The sequence below is a fragment of the Mesoplodon densirostris genome, chromosome 2 (assembly GCF_025265405.1).
Source record: "Mesoplodon densirostris isolate mMesDen1 chromosome 2, mMesDen1 primary haplotype, whole genome shotgun sequence".
Taxonomy (NCBI): Eukaryota; Metazoa; Chordata; class Mammalia; order Artiodactyla; family Ziphiidae; genus Mesoplodon; species Mesoplodon densirostris.
The window spans coordinates 13,719,504-13,732,976 of NC_082662.1; the positions used below are offsets into that span (position 1 = coordinate 13,719,504).

The 13,473-nt window shown below is 50.4% G+C and overlaps 1 protein-coding gene across 1 annotated transcript in view; it reads right to left on the bottom strand.

Moving 5' to 3' along the window:
• Window positions 1-13,473, bottom strand: part of LOC132477711 (protein-arginine deiminase type-2) — a 44,038-nt gene that overhangs the window by 16,209 nt on the left and 14,356 nt on the right. Inside the window, exons 4-6 of the mRNA XM_060080211.1 lie at window positions 7,426-7,487; window positions 4,312-4,429; window positions 3,022-3,147 (exon numbers count right to left, since the gene is read on the bottom strand). Of these exons, the coding sequence (XP_059936194.1) occupies window positions 3,022-3,147; window positions 4,312-4,429; window positions 7,426-7,487 (306 nt within the window). The remainder of the gene's footprint in view (window positions 1-3,021; window positions 3,148-4,311; window positions 4,430-7,425; window positions 7,488-13,473) is intronic.

Below are 13,473 nucleotides of genomic sequence, written 5' to 3' on the forward strand. Positions count from 1 at the left end.
CTCTTTCTAGTGTCTTGGGCCAGCTCTAGGTAGATTGATGACTTGGTGGGAACAATCCAGCCACTGTCCCAAGGAGCCTCCATCCCCCATCTCCCGTCCCAGCTGGGTGCAGTCCTGCCTGAGTGTGACCAGCTCTCCCTGCAGGAACCAACAATGACCCTCTATTGAGTAGCCCACGTGCCTCGGGCTGGGCCCTGCCAGCCACCCTGACTTCTCCTTAGCCCCCGGCATCAGCCCTGCAGGCTGGCACGTGGCATAACCCTTCTGGTCACTTTGGAGCCATCCCACCTCCCAAGGAGACTCTTTGATAGTGTGACCATCTGTCCTGGTTTGCCTGGGATTGAGGGGTTTCTTGGAATGAGGGATTTTTAGTGCTAAAACCAGGAAAATCCTGGGCAAACTGGGACAAGCTGGTCACTGCACCCTTGTAGGAAGAGGTCAGGTCCCAACTTTGGGATCCTGAGGCAGAATCTGAGGCTGGAGCACAGACACCTGGGTCTTCCTAACAGCACTGGAGACACCTGTCCACTGCAATCATTATACAGTAAGTCCCCTACATACGAACCTTCAAGTTGCGAAATTTCAAAGATGCGAACGTGCGTTCCATCAATATCAGGCGTAAGTGAAACTGCGGCTGGCCCTCGGATTGTGTTAGTTGGGTACCTAGGTTAACTTTGTTGGACTTATGAACAAATTGGACCTACGAACGCTCACTTGGAACGGAACTCGTCCGTATGTAGGGGACTTACTGTAATTAATAATCATCATAATAACCCCCCAAAAGCAACAAGTGCCATCTATAGAGAGTGTTCCACGGGCCGGCTACTGAGTGCTGACACATGTACCTTATCTAACTCTATGACCAGCGGGAACTGTCAGGCCTCTCCTTAGCCCCACCTCACATCACAGAAGAGGAATCCAAGGCCTGGGCTGGTAAGTAGACTTGCCCAGATCCAGGATTTGAACCTCCTGGGCTCTAGAGCTCCCTCTCAGGGTCCCTCAGCCTCCAGCCCAGCCCCCTGCCCTTGGGGGACACAGGTGACACATGACATTCATGTAACACAACATATTCTTGTCCACAGGTGTACATGGATTTTGACAAAACCCCAAAATGCCTGCATGGACGAAAAGGAAGAAGGGGAAACTGTACCACAGATGAATTATTTTTCATCCTGTTCTTTAGTGTGGCACTGAGTATTCACCCAGGATTCCAATTTTGTAGGAAACTGACGATTCTGGGATCATCGCTGCATCAGTAACACCGCCCCTCCCCCCACATTGCAAGATGGCAGCCCAGATAAGACAGACTGGGGAACAGCATCTCAAAGCACTCAGCAGTGGTTCCTCCTTTTCTTGTCTGCTCAGGACCCATCTCGATGGCAGTGAGGGAGAGGGATGTGATTAAGGGCCAGATCTCAATCCACTGCCATCAACAAAATGACGCTCTAGATAATGTCCAGGTGTCACTAGCAGCAACAGGTTGAGTGTCACAATATGACACCATGTGGTCGAGAAGCCGAGATCCTGCTTGTACCCTTCCTGTCCAGCCGGCAGCCCCATCCCCCGTGGCAACCCTGGCCTGGACAGGGTAAACATCAGCATCTCTGGCCCACTTAGGCTGTGGAGCCGGCCTGACTCTGGGGACATTCCAACCCGCGTGAGGTTGCTGCCCGAGCCCAGGGTGGATCAGGAGGTGGACTGGCTTCAGGTGGTAGCTGGGTCCACTGCTGTCCTGGCTAAATCCCTCCCTGAGGTGAGGGTCCAGGGCCACTGGGACCAAGTCCTCATGGTGACTGCTGTTAATGGGCCTGGTCAGAGGAGGGCCTCAGAGATGGGCTGGAGACTCTGGGCCCCCCAGAGAGCTGGGCATGCGGGGGAAGCCCCACCCTGCACCACAGCAAACGATTTTGCAGAGACAGCTTTTTAATACATAAATCAGACCTTGACAGTCACTTGCTTAAAACCTTCTAACGGCTTTCCAGTGCACTTGGAATAAAATGCAAGCCCTCTCTGCATGCGCTGGCCCCTGCCCAGTTCGCTGACCTTGACTCCAACACATACCCCTCCTCCGGTCTTCTGTCTATGCCTCCAATACTGGTTCCCTCCTCCGGGCTTTGTACGCGCTGTTCCCTCTGCTTACAGCACTCTTCCCTCAGCTCATGAACGGCTGGTTCTTTCTCATTGTTGCTTTGGTTCTCAACTCAAACGTCGCCTGCTCGGAGAGGCCTTGCTGGACCATCTAGGCTGGCGGTGCCTCGCCTCTGCCCCTGCCGTTCTCTACTGCTTGGTCTGTGTCATTTCCTCCAATTGTGCTTTCCATTATGTTTCCCTCATTAGACCGTCTCCTTCCCAAGGGCAGGGTGTGATGGCAGAGTTCACCCAGGGATCCCGGCGCTGAGACCAGCACCAGGCACTGAGGGGACTCAGCACCGAGTCACAGAAGGAACCAGACAGAGCAGGCGGCTGCGGGGATCAGCTCCACGGCGGAAGCACGTTCCTGGCTCACTGGGGACCCAGGAGGCCCTGTCCTTGGCAAGAGGAGCAAGGGGTCCGCTCCTTGAGGGTGCCCACAGCATCATCACGGGCTCTTTAAAAGTCAGGGGCAGTTCTCATGTTCAGAAAGTCTGAGATGAGCACAAAACACCTGGTGGGGGTGGGAGGGAGTGGGTACCTGCCTCCGGTCTCATGAAGGTGATGTGATTCTGGGAAAGATGGACCTCAAAAGCCCTTCCTCCCCTGGTTCACGTGGAACTCCTCTGGGTTGCACATAAATCTGTCACTGCCAACTCCTTTGAGGGAGGAGAGATCTATCCCACGGGTCCTCTTGACTTCACAGGACAACGGTGGTCCTGGTGACCATTACCAAGAAGCCAGTGCTGGACCTCTCCAGTCACCTGCACCTGTGCCTACTAAGGGGAGGGGTCTGGGGAGCCTTAGAGGGAGGAGCTGGGCCCCTGAGGGGTATCTCAGAGAGCACTGACTGGATGGGAAGTGCAGGAGGGCCAGGTTGGGGACACTCACTCTCCACGTAGAACACGCCCACTTTGTCCGAGTCCGACATGGAAATGTAGAGAACGATCTCGTATCCGGTGGGGAGGTGGTCGGGGCCTTTGGTCCGCAGGATCATCTGGGACATGTCCTTGAGGTCTGAGGGGTGGATGCATGAGGAGGTTAGAATTAAGAGAATTGCGTTGGGGCGGGGTGGGGGGGTGGGGGAACTGGATGAAGGTGGTCAAAAGGTACACACTTCCAGTTGTAAGATAAATAAGTTACCAGGGATGTAATGTACAACATGATTAATGTAATTAACATGGCTGTATGTTATATATGAAAGTTGTTGACAGTAAATCCTAAGAGTTCTTATCACAATTTTGTTTTTCTATTTCTTTAATTTTGTACCTATATGAGATGATGGATGTTTACTAAACTTATTGTAATACTCACTTCATGATATATGGAAATCAAGTCATTATGCTGTATACCTTAAACTTAGACAGTGTTGTATGTCAATTATATCTTAATTAAAAAAACAAAGGAGAATTGTGGCTGGAATGTTGGCCTGTTACTTTTATAATCAGGACAAAGCAAACCCCAAACCTGTGTATTATGAAAAAGCATAAGAAGTAGCTGTCATCCCCAACACTACAGATGACTTCCTATAACCTTTTGGGAACTTCCTTCTGCTCCTTTTTCTACGTATGTACAACTTCTTAAAAAACGTGGTTCCAGGGACTTCCCTGGTGGCGCAGTGGTTAAGAATCCGCCTGCCAATGCAGGGGACACGGGTTAGAGCCCTGGTCTGGGAAGGTACCACATACTGCAGAGCAACTAAGCCCGTGTGCCACAACTACTGAGCCTGCGCTCTAGAGCCTGTGAGCCACAGCTACTGAGCCCGCGTGCCACTACTACTGAAGCCCGCACTCCTAGAGCCCGTGCTCTACAACAAGAGAAGCCACTGCAATGAGAAGCCCGCGCACCTCAACAAAGAGTAGCCCCTGCTCACCACAACTAGAAAAAGTCCGTGCAGAGCAACAAAGACCCAATGCAGCCAAAAATAAATAAATAAAAGAATTTATAAAACAAAACAAAACAAACAAAAAAAACTTTAAAAGAAAAAAACATGGTTCCAATTGAACTATATCGATAGTTTTATTGTCTGTTTTTAGCAGGAGTGGATACCTGAGTCCACCATCCTCAGGAGACCCAAGGTCACACCTGCCTCACCCTTGGCCCAGCCCAAGACTTATCGTAAGTGCTTTCATTGCTCCTCCCTGCTCCCCACCCCAAGCTCAAGTGCAGATCCTGTGGTACCTTCCTTGCTGTAGACCTTCTCATCGCTGCAGTCCTCTTTGGGCAACCAGGGTGTGTCTCGGTCACAGTTCACCAGCAGGATGGCTCCCTGCCCCTCAGGGCCCCAGGTCCAGGATGCCTGCATTGGCGAGGAGAGAGGTCAGTGCTGTCTTCTCTATCTTCTGACAGATATTCTCAACCCCAGCGCAGACCCCATAGGACACTGGAGAGACAGCCTCAGGATAAGACTCTTGCAGCCACTACCCGGGAATGTAAATTGGTGCAGCCATTATGCAAAACAGTATGGAGACTCCTCAAAAAACTAAATATAGAGTTGCCATATGATCCAGCAATCCCACTCCTGGGCATATACCCAGACAAAACTATAATTCAAAAAGATACATGTACCTCTATGTTCACAGCAGCACAATAGCCAAGACATGGAAACAACCTAAATGTCCATTGACAGATGAATGGATAAGGAAGATGTGGTATAAATAAATAAATAAATAAACAAACATAATACATGCATGCACACACACATAAAATGGAATATTACGCAGCCATTAAAAAGAATGAAATAATGCCATTTGCAGCAACATGGATGGACCTAGAGATTAACATACTAAGAGAAGTCAGAAAGAGAAAGACAAATACAATACGATATCACTTATACGTGGAATCTAAAATATGACACAAATGAACCTATCTATGAACCAGAAACAGACTCACAGACACAGAGAACAGCCTTGTGGTTGCCAACGGGGAGGTAGGGTGGGGGAGGGAAGGACTGGGAGTTTGGGGTTAGCAGATGAGAACTATTATATATAGGATGGGTGACAATGAGGTCTTACTGTATAGCACAGGGAACTATATTCAATATCCTGAGATAAACCATAATGGAAAAAGACTATACATATATAATATATGTCAAACTGAGTCACTTTGCTATACAGCAGAAATTAAACACAACTTTGTAAATCAACTATACTTCAATAAAATAAAAAGGGAACCCTCTTACACTGTTGGTGGGAATGTAAACTGGTGCAGCCATTATGGAGACCAGTATGGAGGTTCCTCAAAAAACTAAGAATAGAGTTGCCATAAGATCCAGCAATCCCTCTCCTGGGCATATATTGGACAAAACCATAATTCAAAAAGGTACATGCTCCCCTATGTTCATAGCAGCACTAGTCACAATAGCCAAGACATGGAAATGACCTAAATGTCCGTCAACAGACGAACGGATAAAGAAGATGTGGTACATATACACAATGGAGTATTACTCAGCCATTAAAAAGAATGAAACAATGCCATTTGCAGTAACATGGATGGACCTAGAGATTATCATGCTAAGTAAGTCAGAAAGAGAAAGACAAATACCATATGATATCACTTATATGTGGAATCTAAAATATGATGCAAATGAAGATATTTATGAAACAAAAAACAGATTTACAAATATAGAGAATAGACTTGTGGTTGCCAAGGGGGAGGTGGGGTGGGGGAAGGAAGGAGTGGGAGTTTGGGGTTAGCAGATGTAAACTTGTAATAGGATGGATAAAAAACAAGGTCCTACTGTATAGCATAGGGTACTGTATTCAATATCCTGGGATAAACTATAATGGAAAGGAATATGAAAAAGAATATATACATGTATAACTGAGTTACTTTGCTGTACAGCAGAAATTAAACACAATATTGTAAATCAACTATACTTCAATAAAATTAAAAAAATATATTTATGGGATGAGTAAAGAACGTATGAAACTTCACTGGCCCAGATGGAGGAAGCCTGGGTAAGTTCAGGCCCACAGGGACTGGGTGACTCCCCAGCTCCTCAGCGGAGGTCGGATGCCTCAGAGGCCTCTGTGGTGCCTACTGGCACGCAGCTTGGCCATGGATACAGAGAACATATGTGTGTGGCTGCCTTGCCCTCAGGAAGGCAGCGCTGGTGCAGAGCCCCGTGAGAAGCCTGGGGGAAGGGGCTCCCCTATAGGCCTGAGGACATGCAGAGAGTCTCGAGCTGGCTGCTAGGCCCCAGGCTTCTCAATGGGCTGTATTTATTTAGCTTTTTAAAGTATCCATCTCCATACAATTTAAACCGGACTTTACGATGTTATTATAAAAGTAATGTATGGCCATGGCAAAAATTTAAATGCCATACAAGGGCAGAAAATGGAAAATAGAAGCCTGGACGTGCAAAGAGCAAAACCAGCAGAGCTTAAAAATGGGGTTGAGGAAAAAGTAGGAATCAGCGACTTGGAGAACACAATGCTATCTGTCTGCACAAGTTAAAAATACACACACGCAAACCACACCGCATGTTTCGCAAGAATCACAAGAACAGAAAGAGATGTGTTAAAACCATTGAAGTGCTCCTTTGTAGGGGAGCAGAATGGGAGGGGGGAATGCAGGATCAAAGAGAATAAATGAATGAATGAACAAATGAACAAAGGATGAATGAACGAATAAATGAAAAACTAAAAACAGGAGAGGGGTTGTGCATGCACCATTAAAGATGATATGCCTTGGGGCTTCCCTGGTGGCGCAGTGGTTGAGAGTCCGCCTGCTGATGCAGGGGACGCAGGCTCGTGACCTGGTCCGGGAAGATCCCACATGCCGCGGAGCGGCTGGGCCCGTGAGCCATGGCCGCTGAGGCTGCGCGTCCGGAGCCTGTGCTCCGCAACGGGAGAGGCCACAGCAGTGAGAGGGCCGCGTACCGAAAAAAAAAAACAAACAAAAAAGATGATATGCCTTGAATTGGGAATGATTGATGCAATCTTCTGCTCCTGATGGTCAAAATAAAAAAGGCAAAATAATAAGAGCAAATGCTTTCGCGGTACTTCCTCTGTGGCAGGACATTCATCCTTTCCACCAACTCTATGAACTGGGTGTCCCCATCCTGTGGATGGGGGCCACTGAAACTCGGGAACCTGCTCCATAGCTGTCCCTCTAAGGAGATTGCTCCTTGGTGGGCTCTGTCACTGGAGTGTGTGTCTGGGAACCTGTCTCCTCATCTGTAAAATGACAGTTGTTGAAGCTTGCTGGGAGGACCACGGCTGCCTGCAGGACCCAGCCTGGGGCTCTGGCCCCGGAAGCCCCCCGTTCAGTCTGCCCTGTTCAGTGAGGTACCTTTCTTGGGTTGTTCTTTTCCACCACGCCGTCCCGGTCTGCATCCACATCCAGGGAGATCTCTGGGGACAGACACATGGGTGAGTTGTTGAGCCTGCCAGACCGGGTGGGGCTGGGACAGGAGGAAGATTAGGGTGGGATTAGGGTGCAGCTCACCCATTTGCTTGGTTCCCAGAAGGAGAGTGCCTTGCCGAGGGCATCTTAGCCAACCCCCTACCTCAACACCCCACTGCGGGATGGAAACACGAGCAGATACCGTGCAGACTGCACAGCTCTTGGAGGGGCTGCCAGGTGGGTCAGGGATCTCTCACCCCTTTACTGTTCCTCAGTCAATTCTGGGTGGTGGATGGGATGAGCCTCACTGGACAGATTTGGGAACCTCAGTTCAGAGAGGCCAAGTCACATGCCCAGGGGCACACAGGTCGCGTTAGCAGAACTGAAGCACACACTGCGTCTGGTCTGAATCGAAGCTCATATTTTGAAAACTTTCATAGGATTCCCTACCTGCCTTTCCTAGTCTGCCTTAGGCGTGTGTGCACACGTGCACGTGTGTGCGTTTCTCTCCCAGAACTCCTGGTGGTCTAGGGCCCACCTCTAAGGACTGAGGGTTTTACTTTGGGTGGGAAACTGGGTCTTCAACCCCTCTTGATCTGAGGGTGCCTAAGAGTCCAGGCTGCCAGATAGAGGATCCTGCACCAGCCTCCCAGCTCATCAGCCCAATTTGCTGACAGGTGACGTCTCTGGGTGCCCTGCTGGGTGCCTGTTTATCCCCACCCAGCAGGTCCCTGTTTATCCTTTCTCTTGGGGGACGGACCTTCTCTATCCCTCGGCCTGCTGTGGGGACCGTGTGGGGTAGTGAAATGAGCCCAAGGCTTAGTACCAGATGGTGCTGGGTTTTAACCTTGGTTCTCTGCTTATAAGCTGTGTGGCTTTGGGCAGGTGAGACAGCTTCTCTGAGCCCCAGTTTCTTTAGCTGAAAAATGGGGCCCTTTCCAGTTAGATGAGTTGCCCTAATTGCAATGGGGGCACTACTGCCATTTTGAGCCGGATTTTTGTTGTCGTTGCTGTGGGAGCCGCCCTGCGTGCTGTAGGGTGTTAAGCGGCATCCCTGGCCTCTGCCCCCTGGATGCCAGTGACACCCGCCAGCTATGACAACCGAAATGTCTCCAGATATTGCCAAGTGTCCTTTGGAAGGCAATATGGCTCCCTGAGTTACAGACCGACAGGGCGGGGCAGGGGAGTTGTTGGGAAGGTGATGGGAGCGACACACAGAATGAGATAAGCTGGCTTCAGGCCCCCGAACTGCCCAGTGGGCTCGGTCTCATGCTAAGCATGACTTGGACCGAGGTAGGAGTTGGGTGGGAATGAATGGATTTCTGGGCAGTCCCCTTGGCAGGCGTGCTCTCTCCCTGAAGAGGCAGAAACATCTCCTCTCTCTCTCCTAAGTCGGGGGATTATATTCGGGGCCTCCCTTTGCCCACAGCCTGATTCCCTCTTAACCCTGATTGCGGCTCTCCTGGGTCTTGAAGGAGGTAGGAGCCGGCGGGCTTTAAGGGCGCCTGGTCCTTGGAGAGGCAGCACTCTGCAGCCCCACTCAGGCGCTATAGGAAATAGTGAAGTAAACTCTTCCCATGGATCCCATTCACGCAGCAAATCACTGTTGAGCATCTACTGTGTTCCAGGCACCACACAAGTCGTGGCGACCAGTGGTGGGCAATCAGGGCCCCGTGCCTGCTCCCAAGAAGCCCCCAGTCCTATGAGATAAATAGTTTTGTTCCCATTTTACAGGTGAGCAAACCCAGACTTGGAGACATCACCTGTCAGCAAATTGGGCTGATGAGCTGGGAGGCTGGTGCAGGGTAAGAATTCTAGGGAGAAAGCCAAGAAGGTGGCACCATCAGCTACTGTTAAAGAGGCTGAAGGCTCAGATGGAGGAACAATGTTGATTTTGGCTCCTAGACCTTCATGAACTTTCCAGCGGGACACTCCCTAGGGGACGCTGCCTTTCGGGGAGGCTGGCTTCCTGAAGCTCCTGCCTGGGGACCAGCTGCAGACCCAGCCTCCTCCAGGAATCACTCTGCTTTTCAAGATAACAATCTCTCCTGCGTGTATAGTTCTTTGTGGATGGTACAGCCCTTCCCGCGGGTGTTTTCCCTTCAATTGCCCCCCTCTCCACACAGCCACCCGTACCATACAGATGAGGAAACAGAGACACCCAGCAGGGCATTGACCATGAAGTCCCCAGAAAGTACAGAGCCAGGGGTCCCACTCGGGTCTCTGACTCCAGACTCCTGCCTTTGGCCGTTCCCTCCACCGTCTGAGGCTGACCTCTGCCCTGGGCTGTTTCCAAAACCCAAGCCTGCCTTTCAAAACCAGGACTTGCTCCCCTGAAGTTCAGGGAAGCTGGCCACCTCCCCACCCTGGCAGCCGTGTGGCTTTGGTCTCCAGGCTGCAAGATGGTTCCACATCACGGATCCTGTGGTCTGTGAAAGCAGTGGGGCACAGGAGAGAAATTATGAAGCACTTCATTGTGCTTTACTTCATTATTTACTTTTTTTTTTTGGCTGTGCAGTGCAGGTTGTGGCATCTTAGTTCCCTGACGAGGGATTAAATCCAGGCCATGCAGTGAAAGCGCCGAGCCCTAACCACTGGACTGCCAGGGAACGCCCCACTATGAATTTCTTAAACTAAAAATTTTAAATCAGTGTAATATTTGCACAGTGCAAAAAAAAAATCAAAGAGTACCAAATAGCTTCTAAAAAAAACCCAGGAGTTCCTTGTCTAGCCCGTCCCCTCACCTGCCTGAGGCAATCTCTATAATACCAAATAACATGCTTATTGCTCTTTCTTGGTTTATTAAATTCAGATAAGTTTCACTGACTTCCCTTTATGAAATTCAGGCATTGCGTAATGGGGCTCTCTTATCGCCCACCTCCCGACCTCCCATGGTGCTTGACACGTTCTCTCTTATGACCCGTGACCCAACTTCACAGTCAACTGGAATGGCTTCCTCTCCCCTCCACCCTCCCTCAGAAACCTCCTCAAGCTATAAGCCATCCCTCAAGGACTTCTCTCCTTCAAAGCTTCCCCCAGTGTCCAATTTAACTAGATTCCAAGGGATGGTCTTTGTGGGGACCGGAGCAGGGCTGGCATGGCCTGCGCAGGGCTCTGGCCTCCCGGGATGGCTCTGTCTTCCCCAGGGGAGGAGGGAGAGGACATCTGTTTCAGGGCCTCTGGTGTCCAGACGTTTCCCAGAGGCTCTGAATCCTACCTCAGCTCCCCAGAATAGCCCCAAGGTGTCAGGTGGCACCTGGGGTGTGGGGCAGATTAACTGGAAATATCACTGGGATTGGATTCAAGGCAGTCTGCCCTGAGAATCAGAACACTGCCTCGGCTTCGACACAGAGGCACAAGCGTTTTGGCGGGCTGCTGGCCCCCATGGACAGTGGCAGGGTGCCGGGCCTTCTTGCCTAAGAGGGCAGCTTGGGGAGGAAGGATTCTCTTCCCCAACAGCCAACTAAGGCAGTTATCCTCAGCTCTCCGGAGGGGATGCAAGAAATGAGGGCCTTAGGCTGATGCTAAAAATTCTCAAGGCTCCTGTACATGTACTGCTCTTATTGCCAGGACCACAGCAAGGAGGGTGAGATTATTCCTCCCTCCGAGATCCCTCCCCTCCCACTTTCCCCCTTAACCTGGAGGGCTTGGCAAATCAGCCCTAACTGGGGGCTCAGAGGCCCTCAGGGATCAATGAGCTCAAAACTCTCATTTTATAGCTGGGAAAAAGGAGGTCTAGGGAATTCCCTGGGGGTCCAGTGGTTAAGACTCTGCAGTTCCACTGCTGTGGGCCCGGGTTCAATCTCTCGTTAGGGCACTAAGATCCTGCAAGCTGTGTGGTGCAGCCAAAAAAATGAAAAATAAAAAGTGAGGTCTGGAGTGGGAGGGCATATAACAGGTTTTTGGCAGGACTGGGACCAAGACCCACAGTCTGATTTGGCCAAGGGCATTATAGTTTTGTTCTCGAATCCCAGGAGGAAGACTGAGGCACAGGAAGGTTCTTCAGCTTCACCCAGGCAGAGAGAAAATGGGCTGCCCCAAGAGGAAGGGAGAAAAGCAAAGAGCATCGACTGAGCACCTAGCCCACGCCAGGCCCTTGGGATGCACCATCCCACTGAACCCTTGTAAACAGTGTGCAAGAGTGCACCGTGAATCGCATTTTGCAGATGAGGAAACAGGCTCAGGGTGGTGGTCACAATGTGGTTGGACAAGGCAGAGCCAGAACACTGTCCACTCTGAAGTCAGGGATTTTTTTGGCTCAGCGTGGACTCAGCACACAACTAGGGTGAGACAGACTCAGATACATCCTTGGGGGGCAGCCCCACCATCCTGGGACATTCAGAGCGTTCCTGCCTCTGAGGTGTTGCCCCTGAATGATTACTCAGGGCATGGGGCTCAGGGGCTCCTGGGGTAGATGCCTGAGGGAATATGGGACCCGGAGGGGTCAGATAGACCAGTGGGTCTCAAAAGAAACCCAGTTTTCACTAGGATTGCTGGTGGAACAGGAAACGCAAGTTCAATGGGGTGAGCTTTTCATAAAGCTTTATTTCCGCAATGTAAACGGCTGTCTTTTGTTCTGAGATTATGCCCTGCCTACTCTTTAGGTGTTAAAATGTTAAAATGATGGTGATAATTGATGGTAAATTGTTTTATTCCTCTCTTTTCTTTCTGGCCAAGGGTCAAAATGGTCAGGTTTACTATTTTTTGGTGGGGGGGGGTGGGGAAGAGGGGACACTTCACTGACCCATGGAACCTAAATATCTGGAACTTGGGGCAGTTAAAGAAATAATTGTTCAGTGAGACCACAGCCTTGGAACCCCAGAAGGACGAGCCTGGTCATGCATCACGTGCGTATTTGGTACCTTCTGGACTCTCATGCCTGCAGCACCCTGAGAGGCTTGCTCCGAGCCCAAGCTTAGAGTCTTCTAGCAGAGCCTTGCCTCCTTACAGTGCACTGTTTTGCCGTCCATCCTGAGTCTGCCGTGCTTTAGGGTGGAAGTCTCGTTAGTGGTGTCGGCAGCCCCTGGGCATCTCCCTTCTCTGCCAGGCCTCTGGCCATTGCCCTTCCTGCTAATGTCCTCAGGTGTCCTTGTCTCTCTGGGGTTAGGTTTCCTCAGGGACGGTCACCTGAGACAATCTGGGGGCACTGTGTGCCCGTGAGGTGGACACACGTGCCAGCCCTCAGCTGCGACTCGGGAGGCTTGGGTTTCATCTCCTAAGGCCCTCCGAGGTTGTCCTGAGGAACCCCCCACCCCCAAGGCCAGGTACTCACTCCCTCGGTGCGGAAAGGAGGGCAGGTGGCCGGCAGTCAAGCCCATTTGGGAATAAGCTCAGAAGCAGGAGAGCACTGCTGTTGAGCCTATTTCAGTGGCTAAAGACACAGGGTTGGAGAAGGAGGGGCTGGCTTGGGAACTAGTTGTTTTGTGGGGGCAGTTCTGAGACCCCTGGAGGATGTGAGATAATTGAAATGGCGGGGTGTCCCACAAACCACTTTCAGGGTTTGTGGCCTCAGGTAAGTTTTTGTTTGTTTTATTTTTTTTAGGAGCCTTGATTTTTCTCATCTGTAAAATGGGGACAATACTAGTGTGTATTCTCAGAATAGATGTAAGAATAGATTGAGATCATGACAGTAAACCACTTAGTACTGGAGCCTGGCACACTGTAGGTGCTCAATAAATGCCACCTCTTCACCGAAGTCCCGGACACAGAGTAGGTGTTCAGAAAATAGACATTGTTATTTTTAAAGCACTCAGCACATAGTTGACTCTCAGTAACTGGTAGTTCCCTCCCCCTGACATGTGGCCACTCTATCAATGTGAAACTGAAGCTGGATGGACAAAATGACCCACTGAAATGTCGCCCTGGCTTAAACATTATCTGATTTAAAATTTAAAAAAGTAATACCTCCACTGCAGAGGAGTCAAGTGAATGAAGCTTCAGAAGACCACAACCCATGCGCCCTGGCATCCAGGGCAGGGGAGTGCATTGCAAATG